Source organism: Camelus dromedarius, chromosome 6 (genome assembly GCF_036321535.1).
Source record: "Camelus dromedarius isolate mCamDro1 chromosome 6, mCamDro1.pat, whole genome shotgun sequence".
Classification (NCBI taxonomy): domain Eukaryota; kingdom Metazoa; phylum Chordata; class Mammalia; order Artiodactyla; family Camelidae; genus Camelus; species Camelus dromedarius.
Window position 1 is genome coordinate 12,732,733 of NC_087441.1, and position 14,250 is coordinate 12,746,982.

The 14,250-nt window shown below is 40.6% G+C and overlaps 1 protein-coding gene across 16 annotated transcripts in view; it reads left to right on the forward strand.

The window, feature by feature from the left end:
- The window catches only part of SYNE1 (spectrin repeat containing nuclear envelope protein 1), a 427,973-nt gene that overhangs the window by 238,389 nt on the left and 175,334 nt on the right, over window positions 1-14,250 (forward strand). For all 16 annotated transcript variants that reach the window (XM_031456562.2, XM_064486565.1, XM_031456561.2 and 13 more), the window contains 8 exons: window positions 2,160-2,285; window positions 3,598-3,774; window positions 4,718-4,983; window positions 6,515-8,675; window positions 10,639-10,976; window positions 11,176-11,320; window positions 11,990-12,208; window positions 13,063-13,322. In XM_031456562.2, coding sequence (XP_031312422.2) covers window positions 2,160-2,285; window positions 3,598-3,774; window positions 4,718-4,983; window positions 6,515-8,675; window positions 10,639-10,976; window positions 11,176-11,320; window positions 11,990-12,208; window positions 13,063-13,322 — 3,692 coding nt within the window. The remainder of the gene's footprint in view (window positions 1-2,159; window positions 2,286-3,597; window positions 3,775-4,717; window positions 4,984-6,514; window positions 8,676-10,638; window positions 10,977-11,175; window positions 11,321-11,989; window positions 12,209-13,062; window positions 13,323-14,250) is intronic.

The following is a 14,250-nucleotide window of genomic DNA, read 5'->3' on the forward strand; positions in this document are numbered from 1 at the left end:
ACTGATTTGATGCCATTAAAAATTCCATATATATGTTTTTATAAGTCATGACACATGAACTTGGGAAAGTGAGAAAAAGTACTATCAGATTTGCAATTGAAGTTGATTTTAGCAAAAGTCTTTTGCAGTTGTTTTGTCATTGACAAGCAACAAGCTGCTCCCAGTGCTTTTGGAATCAGGCCAGCTACATAAATCTTAAAATAAGTCATTATCCTTTTTAAAGTAAATATGTTTATAAAATAAAAATTACAATATCTTATTCTCTTCTCATTTCCAAAAGCTGTTCGGGACAGATAACTTTCTCTGGGTCATGGGCATATGAGGAGGGCTTTTGGTTAGTGGCCAGGGATACTAACTGGAAGTGAAATACCAGTCAGGTTGAGCACTGGATAAAAATCTAGGTGCTACTTTTGACTTAATGGGAAATTGATCTGTATTTATTACACCTACATGAGAGTGATGGGTCTAAGCAGACCACACAGCTCAGAGGAAAAGATGTGAGATGAGTCAAAATGTCAGGCTCCATTATTAACTATGATCTTGGAAAATCACTTGATGTTTCTGAAGGTCAACTTTATCCCACACGACTTGCAGTCAATGCCTCCTTCCCCGCTTATCACAAAGATGTAAGCGAGGACCACTTCCCACCTCCATCACCCCCTACCCACTGTCAGGCCATCATCACCTCTCATATGACTCGTGCAGTCACCTAACAACGGGTCACCTGCTTCCACTGCTCCTGTCACCCCTCTAGACTCTTCTCCACACCATAGTAAGTGTGATTTTTTTAAGGCCTGTGTTAGATCATGTTTCTCCTGGTATCTTCCAATCACACTTGGAATAAATTCTAAATTTATTAGAATGGATTTACAGTCCATGGATAAGCAGGCTCTATTGATAGGTTTCCAAAAATGAATGTTTTTCTAATAAAGAGGCCATATTTCATAATTGCAGTTGGGACCAGAACAGTGGTTCTCAGTCAGAACAGAGAAGTGATTTTGTTCCCCAGGAAAAATTTGACAACATCTGAAGACTTTTTGGTTGTTCCAACTAGGACTGGTGGGGGTGCCGAGGGTATCAGCCAGGGCTGCTGCGGAACATCTTGCAATGCACAAGACAGCCCACGGCAGAGCATTATCTGGCTTCATGTCAGTAGTGCTGCAGTGGAGAAGGCGCAGAAGCATAAACCCAGCACATCAGGATAGATGGTCAGCGTCCCCGAAAGGTCCTCCATGGTTTGACTCCTGCCCATTTCTTTGACCTCTGCTCCTACCTGTGTCCCTCTGCTCCAACCTCAGAGCTTTATGTTTGCTGTTCCCCATCCTAACCCCCATGGCACAACTTCCTCCCTCCACAAACTCAAAGTCTTTTTCTCAGAGAGGTGTTGGAGGTCTGTTCATCCCAAAATAACAGTGCTTCTTCATTATACTTGCCTGCCCTTACCTTGCCCCAGGGTGTCCATTGCTAGCAAACATTGCATTGCATACTTGTTTGTGTGCTCTCTGTCTTTCTCATAAGAGGGTAGCCTCCGTGGAAGCCGCGGTTTTGCTTTGGGGATGGCTTTGTGCCCAGTATCTAAAACAGAGCCTGAATAGATGCTGAGTATCTTTACAGAAACACATTTCTCTGTGTTTCTGTGCATAAGTTAAAGATACACCTGGAGGAGCCTTTCTTGGGTTTATGGAAAGGGAAGAACACTACATGAACCTTCTGCAGAGAAAAAGAGCCCAGCCATCGGCCTTTTTACCAAACTCCAATGAAGCCTACACACACACAACGAACCTTTTCCTTTATGTCTCCAGAATATGTAAAGACATGTTAAAAACAGGCCAAAGTAGGCAACCGATTCTTTCTCTGAAATAGAAAACAAGCTAGAATGTGAACAGAGAACCTGGAAAAATTACAGAAGTTTCTTGGGTGTTCCCTTTCCCAGATCCTACAGACTAATTAGATTGAGAAACAGCTGGTGGACAAATGGAGCCCTCCAGTGTGTTTTGAAATCCTTCTTGTGAGTAACTGTGTCATTATAACACTGAAAATACTGAGCAGAGAAAGGTTTATTTTTGAAATGTCAACAGAAGACTACAAACAGTTCAGATATTTGCTGTCTAAATATAGCAGGCGTGTCTTTCATTCTGAAAAGTTTTTTTTTTTTTCAGGTCAAACACTTCCGAGCTTTGCAGGAACAGGCAAGGACCTACTTAGATCTCCTTTGCTCCATGTGTGACTTGTCAAACTCTTCAGTGAAAACCACAGCAAAAGACATTCAACAAACAGAACAAATGGTAAAAAGTTTAAATATGACATTGAATGTGTTTGCTTTATTGTGTTCTCTTGCCTGAATGTTAGATGTGGGGGTGGGGGGAACTCCCTGGATCATTCCTGCTATAATGTTCATGTGGCCTTTATAACAAATATGTATTTGAATTTCAGCTGAGTTACAAAAAAGTAGGCACACTTCAATACTTTTACCACTGAGTTGGAACTGAAATATTTAGTCCCATGGAACTGCTAAACATTTCCACCTTTTTCCTTTTCTCTTTTCTCCTAAATTACCATTCTCTCTTCCTCTTTTCCTATTTCTCTCTCTCTCTCTTTTTTTGTTGTTGTTGTTCTTTTCTCCTTTCCCATCTTTTTCTTTAGGTCATACTTACTATGAAAGGAGTTCCTGACCCTTGCTTTCTATTAAGATAGCAAGCAGCATGGCATCTGTTATGACCCTTCTAATCCATTTTCAGTGACTGGGTGTCGTGTTCAGAAGGATTCTGAAGCTGTATCTGGGCTCATTGGAAAAAGTGCTGTGATGAGTTAGCAGTACCTGTCTGCAGCAGACAGATGGCGCCACAGAGGCCATGTGTTTGCTGCTGCTGCTGCCTTAAACTCTAGCGCAAGATGTTCAAGTTTGAAAAAAAGAAAGACTTGGTTTCGGTGTTTAATTGGTTAAATATTCACAGAATACTAAAATGAGCTAAAGGAAAAAAGTAATAAAGACGTCACGGTAATTAAATAATTATAACGTAGATGTTAAAATAATTAAAATAATGTAGCTTTTTCACTTTTATATTATCAGAGCAAATCTCTCTTTAAATCCTTATGAAAAATGATATAATTCACATTTTTTAAAGAAATTATTTATTGAAATAAATTATATGGTTTCAAAAACCAGTGAAGCGAATCTAAAAATATATCCAAAATGTTAATAACTCAGTGTTTTATAAGAAGTATCAGCCAAAGGCAATAGAGAGCAATGAACGTCTTTTCTAGTTAAACCCAAGCCCAGATTGATGAGTCAAACAGATGTGTCTACTGAAGTTCCCAATGTGAAAAACTATCAGGGCAGCTTCTTACCCAATAAAACTGTTAAAACTTCTAGAGCTTCACAATACTGATTGAAAACATATGGCATAAATCTTAGACATTTAAAATCTTTAGGAAACCTAAATATAAAATCTGTTTTTCTTGGAGCAAATAAATAATTCCTTTTGGATCTATCGCTGTGTGTATGCGTGTGTATTGGCCTCTGTACATGGACAGGCTGATCCACTGGAACGTAAATGTGTCTGTGGCTGCTAACTTTTGCTTCTGTGTTTTCTCGAGATCGAACAAAGGCTTGCCCAGGCACAGAACCTAACTCAAGGCTGGGAAGAGATCAAGCACATGAAGGCTGAGCTTTGGATTTACCTCCAGGATGCTGATCAGCAGCTACAGAATATGAAGAGGAGACACTCAGAACTGGAGCTAAATATTGCACAGAACATGGTTTCTCAAGTCAAGGTAGGAATTACGTGGCCTCCAGGGGAGATAGAGGAGACCAGGATGGGTGTGTGTTAGCCAAACCTTACACATAGTTATCTAAAGAACAAGATGGAATCAGAATGACCTTCACATGGTGTCAGAAAAGGACAGATCAGAAAGTAAACTTTCAGATTCTTTCCTGGTGCACCAATTGGCCACTTGCATTGAAGGACATTCACTCTGTCGTTTGTTCCTGAACAACTGTGCTTTAGCTGGCAGAGCCTTCTAAACAAGAAGTCTTACAATTTATTAGTTGTCCATCACAATATTGCTAAAGCTGTAGGATTGTAAATGTATCAATGTATCAAATATATATTTAATGCATAAAAAATATACTGATTAACATATAACTAATTTAAATTAGTTAAATGTAATAAAATATTTATATAATTTAAAATATCATAGAAAATGATTATAAGTATATTAACTTGACTGGAAGTTGTACCAGATGTTTAACAAAGTTTAAGATTTATTTTTTCTGTATAATGATCAGCCATTTATATTTTCTATTGGAAGACTGTTTGCATATGCAGAAAGAAGAATTGAGAGGACGTAAATTAGTTGTTTTTTCTCCCCAATAGCATGAGCATTAAGCATTTTTAGAAAACTAAGGAGGCACTTTAAGATAAAATATTAACGTCTCTCCTTAGTGGCTATCGTATTGTTTCACATGTATCAGTTTCTTTTTATACTTTTCAAAGAAACACAACAAAAGAAAATACCACAGTTACCCTTTGATTCTTACACTCTTGGAAATTTGTGTTCGTAAGGAGGTATGATGACGTTTAGATTTTCTCTTTGTCCTTCATTATACATTCTTCAGTAACTTAAAGTGTTCAAATGTATTGTATCTTTGCCTCAATCTGTATTTATCTGTGGAGACGAGTTATTACATGTTATTTATTTTATTGTTGTCCTTTAGGATTTTCTTAAGAAACTACAGAGCAAACAGGCATCAGTGACCACGATTACAGAAAAGGTAGACAAGTTAACCAAGAAACAGGAGTCTCCTGAACACAAGGAAATAAGTCATTTAAATGACCAGTGGCTGGATCTATGCCTTCAGTCCACCAATCTGTGCTTGCAAAGGGAAGAGGATCTTCAGAGAACAAGAGATTACCATGACTGCTTGGACGTCGTTGAAGTGTTCTTAGAAAAATTCACCACAGAATGGGATAACTTAGCCAGGTAACAGCAGTTCCCCAGTGGGTCGCCAACATGCTAACCCAGAAATTTCTTAATTTCTGTAAAAATCAAAAATATCTTTCATTATAAACATCTGTTTTCTACCATTGTAAATACTGATAAAACATTATTGAGAACCTGATGTCATCATATGGAAACAGAGTCATGATTTTCTTCACTCAATATTAATTTAACCAGTGGGTAACAAGAAAATGTTTGAAAACAGTGCCACTTTTACCAGTGACCTCAAGGAATATTTCAAAGACTTACGCTGTGACTTCAAAGACTATCCCAAGAATGTTTCTAGTTTTGTTTAATTACCAGCTGTGGGACTACCATCTATGAATTTATGAAATGAATCCTTCTTGAGTCTCTAATTCCATAGGCTTCTTGTCAGTTCTCTAAAAGAACGCATTCTATGTAATGCAGTCAAGTTTTGTCTTGTACCTGTGGTGTTCTAGAACTTAGTGAACAATCTAAACTCGGTGTGTGTTTTTTGTGATTTTATAGCACATACACTGAGTATTCTTGGGGAAATCTTTCTGTACCTCTGATCACTATGATTATTAAAACCTGTACTTCTTCTGCCCAGATTTATTCATTTGTAGCAGCTAAAACTGGAAACATTATTCTAGATGTAGTTAAATTGTGGCTCTTTGGTTGGTTTGGGGGAGGAGGTACACTATTTTCTGATTTGTTTACTTTTTCGATGCTCAGCATCTTACTGGTCTTTGGGATGAATCCAATATCAGCAAAGACCCTTCTTTGAGGCTTTCAATGGGCACCTCCATCTGGTTAACCCTCAAACACCTCAGACCTAATCCGTCCCAAACAGAACTCATCATGTGGCCTCCCAAACACTCTATCTCACACTTCAGAACTAATCATTTTGTAAATGAAAAAGACAGTAAGATTCCATTTTCTCCTGTGTGTCTTGTAGTCAGATGAAAATTCCTTGCATTTCACACCTATTTTTAAAGATTTTTAATGATAAACAAAAAATATCTAAGTGACACAGATGAGCAGCTGTTAGAGCCATTGATTGTATCTTCCAGATGGTACGATCCAGCACCAGATTGTCCACTGGGGCTTCTTCTCAGCACATAAATCCTAAATCACTTAATTTCCTTAAGTGCCATTTTCAAGAATGCAGTAGATCATTGCTTCTCAATGTTTAGTGTTTACGCAAGTCATCAAGGGATCTTTTTAATATGCGGATCCTGCTCAGTTGATGAGGCCAGAAGCAGAAGCTAAAAGCACATGTCAAATGCGATGGGAGCACAGCCTTAGCTAGAAGAAGTGCAGAGAAGAAGTGTCCAGAAAGCTTGCTTTGTTTCAACTTCTGATATAGGAATATAGGAGTCTTACTTTCCACAAGAACCACAGCATCTCTGTCAATAAGCCATGAATTGAGCCACTCTAAGCTGAGAACACTCACTTGAAGAAGATGGTCATGTGTAATTTAACATGATCGCAACAAACACGGGTATTGACTGAGGTTAACTTGCTTGTCTGTCTCTTAATAAATATATAGGTCCGATGCAGAGAGTACAGCCGTCCACCTGGAAGCTTTGAGAAAGTTAGCACTGGCCCTGCAGGAGAGAAAGCAGGCCATTGACGATCTGAAAGAGCGGAAGCAGAAAATGGTCGAACATCTGAATTTAGATGACAAGGAATTAGTCAAGGAACAGACAAGCCACCTGGAACAACGTTGGTTTCAGCTGGAAGACCTTGTCAAAAGGAAAATCCAAGCATCCATCACCAACCTGGAGGAGTTAAGTGTGGTTCGGTCCAGATTTCAGGAGCTGATGCAGTGGGCAGAGGAGCAGCAACCCACCATTGCCGAGGCCCTGAAGCAGAGCCCCCCGCCTGATATGGCTCAGAGTCTTCTCATGGACCACCTGGCCATTTGCAGCGAACTGGAGGCCAAGCAGATGCTCCTGAAATCACTTATTAAGGATGCTGACCGAGTGATGACTGACCTTGGCCTAAACGAGAGGCAGATGATCCAGAAGGCACTCTCTGATGCACAGAGGCATGTGAACAGTCTCAGCGACTTAGTGGGCCAGAGACGAAAGTATCTGAACAAGGCTTTGTCTGAGAAAACCCAGTTTCTAATAGCGGTGTTCCAGGCGACCAGCCAAATTCAGCAACACGAGCGCAAGATAATGTTCCGGGAACACATATGCCTGTTACCGGATGACGTGAGCAAACAAGTTAAAACCTGCAGGAGCGCACAAGCCAGCCTCAAGACTTACCAGAACGAAGTCACTGGACTCTGGGCCCAGGGCCGTGAACTGATGAAAGGAGCCACAGAGCAGGAAAAGAATGAAGTGCTGGGTAAGCTTCAGGAGCTGCAGAGTGTCTATGACACCGTTTTACAAAAGTGTAGCCATAGGCTCCAGGAATTAGAGAAAAACTTGGTTTCTAGGAAGCATTTTAAAGAAGATTTTGATAAAGCTTGTCACTGGCTAAAACAAGCAGATATTATTACATTTCCTGAGATCAACCTAATGAACGAGAGTCCTGAGCTTCATACGCAACTGGCCAAGTACCAGCACATCCTTGAGCAGTCTCCAGAATATGAAAATCTCCTCCTTACGCTCCAGAGAACCGGGCAGGCCATGCTGCCGTCGCTGAATGAAGTCGATCATTCCTACCTCAACGAGAAGCTCAGTGCACTGCCCCTGCAGTTCAATGTCATTGTTGACTTGGCCAAAGACAAGTTCTATAAAGTCCAAGAGGCCATCCTTGCTCAGAAGGAATACGCTTCCTTGATCGAGTTGACCACCCAGACTCTGAGTGAACTGGAAGACCAGTTCTCAAAGATGAGCCAAGTCCCCACTGACCTGGTGGTGGGAGAAGCCCTGTCCCTTCAGGATGGCTGCAGGGCTCTGGCGGGAGAGGTGGCGGGCCTCGCGGAGGCGGTAGATGAGCTGAACCAGAAGAAAGAAAGTTTTCGCAGCACCGGGCAGCCGTGGCAGCCGGATAAGATGCTGCACCTCGTCACCTTGTACCACAGGCTGAAGCGACAAACAGAACAAAGGGTTAGCTTACTAGAAGACACCACCAGTGCTTATCAGGAGCACGAAAAGATGTGCCAACAGCTAGAGAAACAGCTAGAGGGTGTGAAAACAGAGCAGTCCAAGGTGAATGAGGAGACACTGCCCGCAGAGGAGAAGCTCAAACTGTACCACTCCCTGGCAGGAAGCCTCCGGGAGTCAGGCATTCTGCTAAAACGAGTGGCCGTGCATCTTGAAGATCTGGTTCCGCACCTTGATCCCTTGGCTTATGAGAAAGCCAAGCATCAGATGCAGTCCTGGCAAGAGGAGCTAAAACAGTTGACTTCCGCCATCGGCGCGACGGTGACAGAGTGCGAGAGTCGCATGGTGCAGAGCAGGGACTTCCAGACGGAGCTGAGCCGCTCCCTGGACTGGCTGAGGGGCGTGAAGGCCGAGCTCAGTGGGCCGCTGTGCCTGGACCTGAACCTGCGGGACATCCAGGAGGAGATCAGGAAGGTCCAGATTCACCAGGAAGAGGTGCAGTCCAGCCTGAGGATAATGAACGCCCTGAGTGACAGAGAGCAGGAGAAGTTCACGAAGGCTAAGGAGCTGATTTCCGCCGACCTGCAGCACACCCTGGCTGAACTCGCAGAGCTGGACGGGGACGTTCAGGAAGCTCTGCGCACCAGACAGGTCGGTACGACCGGGATTCTCCTTTCTGTTTCCCACTTTGCTGCTTTGTAAACAAGTATGAGGAATTCTTTGTTCTGTTTTGGTTTTTGGTTTTTGGTTAGAATTCCTTCCTTAAATATTTCTTTTTTTTGACACTACACAGAATCATCATCAATTGTGACTTAAAGGGCTGTTTTTATCATTTATGCTCATGATATTCACTTCATGTGATTTCCTTGTTGACTTTAGCTATAATACGGTAACACTTCAGTTTTCTCTGTCCTTTGGAGAGGTGATAACTGATGGCACTAATATAATTATTACCATATGTGAGTAATTAATAATAGAATTAGTATATTTTTACCTTTTCATGCTAATTCATTGTTGTTTTGTTTCATTTTGTTTTGTTTTGTTTTCCCAAAAACTACATCCCTAGAGCTGTAGAGACAGAGTATTTAACCTGGTAGTCTTATTGATTGTTTGGACCCGAATAACTGCAGCTCATGGTTCTGGTGGCATTTCTGACCGCCACCACTGAGTCTTTGCTTTGCCATCCTCATTCTTTCCCCATTAAATACTAATCTTACATGCACTTTCTCTGCCACTTCTCTGCATCTTTGTTTGCACAGTAATGGCTTGTCTTCTCCAGTCAACGCCGGACAGTTAGAATGTTTCCTTTCCTTATAATGGACTTCGTTATATAGGGGTCAGCTTTCCATTCTTAAACTTTTCTATCTTAGTCTCTATTCAAGACTTACAGGCTACTGTTCCACTACCCGAAATCACTACCTAGTCTGGTAAATGCCGGTTTGGAAGTTTGGTGTTATTACACTTTCTTTTTTTCCCTCCAGCTTTATTGAGGGGTAATTGACAAATAAAATGGTAAGATATTTAAAGTGTACAATATGATGGTTTGGTGTGCATATACACTGTTGAAGAATTTCCCCATTCAAGTTAATTAACACATTAACACATCCATCATGTCACATATTTATCTTTTTTATTTTAATGGGAACATTTAACTTCTACTTTTTAAGCAAATTTAAGCACTGTTATCACGTTAGATGTTACACGTTAATGTTACACATTAGATCCTCAGACCTTATTCATCTTAGAACTAAAAGTTTACACCATTTTACCAACCTCTCAGTTTTGTTCACTCCCATCCTCCACCCCCAGCCCCTGGCAACCACTTTTCTACTCTAAGTTTCTATGATTTCAGCTTTTTCTCTTTCTTTAGACTCCATATATAAGTGAGACCATGTGATACTTGTCTTTCTCTGTCTGCCTTATTTCACTTAGCATGGTATCTAACAGGTTTCTCTACGTTTTTGGAAATGACAGGATTTCCTTCTTGTTTGGGGGCTGGATAATATTCCAGTGTGTGTATTTTCTTTATCCATTTATTGGTGGGTGGACACTTAGGTTGTTTCCATACCTTGACTATTGTGAATAACACTGCTATGAACGTGAGAGTACAGGTGTCTCTTCAAGATAATGATTTTGCTTTCTTTGGATAAATACTCAGAAGTGGGATTGCTGGATCATATTGGCAGTTAATTGCGGAATTTCCATATTGTTTTCCATAGTGGCTATACCAGTTTACATTCCCACCAGTATTATTATACTTCTAATTAACTGAAGTGTTATTTCACTTTGATAAATATTCATTCTGCCACATATTACTAAAAATTATATTTTTTCTTTAGTGAGAGAGGAAATTTAAGAACCCTCATAAATTTCTCTTCCATTTATGTCCTTTTTATTTAACTGCAATAATAAATTTATAACAAGAAGAGTAGAAGTAAAAATAAAGGATAATAATGGATTGCACCAAAAAAAATTCTTACTAGCTTAGCAATTTATTTACTATACATATACATTAATGTGACTGAGGACTGGAAAAGAAATGGAAAATTTAAATTATTTGCTGCAAACACATTGCAGATGAGAGTTGATCATGTTTGCGATTACTATTTTTCAGGCTACCTTGACTCAAATATACAGTCAATGTCAAAGGTACTATCAGGTATTTCAGGCAGCTAACGACTGGCTTGAGGATGCTCATGAAATGTTACAGCTGACGGGCAATGGCCTGGATGTGGAGAGCGCAGAGGAAAGTCTTAAAAGCCACATGGAATTTTTTAGCACAGAGGATCAGTTCCACAGCAGTCTGGAGGAGCTCCAAGGCCTGGTAGCCAACCTGGACCCACTCATCAAGCCAACTGGGAAAGAGGACCTAGCACAGAAAATGACTTCCCTGGAAGAGAAAAGCCAGAGGATTCTACAGGACTCACACGCCCAGTCAGACCTCCTGCAGAGGTATTAGAGTTGTCTTATTCTTTATATGCCAGGGAAATGGATTTTCACACAGAAAATCGCAATATACTAATGATGTATATTATTGTATAAATTCATTCTTCTCTTTTAAATATCTTTTGACATCTTGACATCAGAGCTCTGTGTATAGAGATGTGTGATTTTAAGTTGCTTATTGAGTTTTGTTGGACTTTTTTTCAAGATGTGCAGCTCAGTGGCAGGATTATCAGAAAGCAAGGGAAGAGGTTATTGAGTTGATGAATGATGCAGAAAAGAAATTGTCAGAATTTTCTTTATTGAAGACTTCTTCCAGTCTTGAGGCAGAAGAAAAATTGTCAGAACACAAGGTGAGTTTTGTTGTGTTGTTTTTAATATCCTTTCATTGTAACTGTAATGGATTTTTATAATGTGATCATTCCAGAAACAAGTCAATAAATCTTCATTTCCACCTGGGCTTCTTAAACACCAAAATGATACATTTAGCCACATTTCGTAGCAGTTTTTACTTATTTAATGCTGTCACCGTTTTAGGATTACCGTTGGAAATGCGTAGCTAGGTTTCAAAAGGGACATTCAGAGCAATTTGCTTCTGATGAGATGAAACAGAATAAATTTCAGTAAATACTTTCTGGTGATAACTTAGATTAATTTAATTAAAATTCAAAAATTAATAACTGAGTCTCACTCATATATCTCAGCAATATAAGGTTGAGTGTAACATACTTGAATATCACATTCCATTCACTTATGTTTTTGCTAATTTTGAAAAATGGGAGAATGTCATTTCAATGTCACATAAACTTTTGTTTTTCATGAATACTGACTTTACCTCTTTAAAAAAAACTGAAGCCTAACTCAATTATAAATCAAACGTAAAAGCAAGAGTTAGCAGAGGAAATTCAGTGTATGTAGAAACATTTCCTTTTGCAGCTAATTTTGGGCTTTACCAAAATCCATACAGCTGTTAAAAAAATCAGTCTCTTCCCTCAATCTCTCTTCTCCTCCCCCCACCCCAGGCTTTAGTGTCAGTAGTTAACTCTTTTCATGAGAAAATCGTGGCCTTAGAGGGTAGAGCTTCAGATCTGGAAAGAAGCGGGAACGACTCAAGCAAAGCGACCATAGGCAGGTCGAGGACTGCAGTCCGGCAGCGCTGGACACGGCTCCGTGCGGTGGCCCAGGACCAGGAGAAGATCCTGGAAGATGCAGTGGATGAGTGGAAGGGCTTTAACGAGAAGGTAATTTACATTATTACTGATGAGCTCAAATTGTTGTTTCCTAGCTGATGAGAATATATTTTGAAAATCAGTATTCTGCTTCTTTTTTGAAATTGGCCTTATGAAGTAAAAAGCGTTCTGTAAAAATCTCTATTTCCAGGGGACGGGGAGGGTATAGCTCAGTGGTAGAGCCCATGCTTAGCATGCACCAGGTCCTGGGTTCAATCCCTAGTACCTCCATTAAAAAAGAAAAAAACAATCTCTATTTCCATGACATGAAAACCAGATTATGCAACAAAATACATCATGCAACATGCAGTTAAGTCCCAAGTCCAGGTCCAATTATTTTAATAAGAAAACTAAGCAATCACATTTTGAAAGGAGGACAAGCCCATTTTGTCCCATTTCTGAGACTCTTAGTGAGAATGTTCCGTAGCCCTGAACACTTTGTGTTTGCCATGAGAATAAGCAGGAATTTAACTCATTTCCCAAATCCTATGTTTAATATCTCCTGTCTTTTGAGTAGGGTTCAATGTTTTAAGCCACATCGTCTTTATGACTCAAAGGCACGTTCATCTTAACATAATTATTGAAAAGAATTTTTCTCTCTTTAGCTAAAAGAATTTAAAAGAAACTTCTTCCATGTTACACAGCCTCTGATGGCCCTGATATCATTTTGAGACTAAACCTTAAAGCCAGGGATAACAGAGGTGGTCTTTCCCTCCATGTTAAGGAGATTGTTCACGTTTTAGTTTCCTGAGGTTTAGAGTTTACATCATCTTTAACGTGCTTCGATGCATCAGTGCCAAATGTGGCCTTTTTTGGAATTGCCTTTTTTTTTTTTCAGTTTATTTGCTTTTGAACTTTGTCATTAGGTTAAAAAAGCCACTGAAATGATTGATCAGCTGCAAGAAAAATTGCCGGGAAGTTCAGCAGAGAAAGCCTCAAAAGCGGAACTCTTAACACTCCTTGAACATCACGACGCACTGGCTCTGGAGCTGGAGCAGCAGCAGTCGGCCTTGGGGATGCTGCGGCGGCAGGCACTGAGCATGCTCCGCGATGGGGCCACGCCCACCCCGGGAGCCGAGCCGGCCGCCGTGCGGGGAGTCGCTGTCCTGCAGGAGCGGTGCCTGAAGTAATTACACACCTGCTCTCTTTCTCTGTTTCTAACCTTGGCCATGCCCCAAAGGGACAAGTGTGGTCTGAAGAGTTTAGGGGTGCACCATCATGTGACCTTAAAAATCTGGGGACTGTTCCTATCAGCCTTGCTAGCTGGTACATGCCTAGTCGTGTTTAGAAATGCAGTGATGAGCCAGATTCGATCTCTGCCTTCGAGGGTTTACAGGGAGCAGCGGAGGTGGGCTAAAGGCACGGTCTAGGAGCGTGGGAAGGGCGCTGAGGGACTCACCCAGGAGAGGAGTCAGGGACCGCTTCCCTTCAGGAGGGGTTTTTAAGCAGAAGACTAGGCAGGCCTAAGCCAGGCAGTGAGGCGGAGGGGAGGGTTCTGTAAGCAGGGCAACGGCAAGTAAGAAAGTTTGGAAGTAAGCATGTCACTTTCCGGGAACTGTTGAGTGATGGGACGATTTGTGAGAAATAAAGCTTGAAAGGTAAGCAGTTGGGAGCTATTGAGAACTTCGTTTTGATAAAGCTGGACAACTCACTGGCTCAGTTGGATGCCAGAGTGATTAGAGCAAGGATGATACAAGTCCAGGTAAATAACACCAGCCATTTACTGGTAGTGAACTTAGCAGAAAGAGAAAGTAAACCTTCGTGATGTATAACCAGCCTGCTTCACTTACTAGGCCAGAAAGGAAATGTCAGTATATAATTTAACTCCCGTATTAACTAATATTACTCGCACATAGCTTATATTCACCTCTTTCACTTAATAGAGGAATTCAGGATAATCTGACTCCACTTATTTAAACTTTCTAATCAAATTTATGTTAATTCAAATAAAGACATAATTTGGATGTTCAACATTATTAATTGTAAAATTCCCAACGCTAGATTTTTTTTTTAACGTAAAGATTGGTTTCTAATAGCCACAGATATTCCAATTA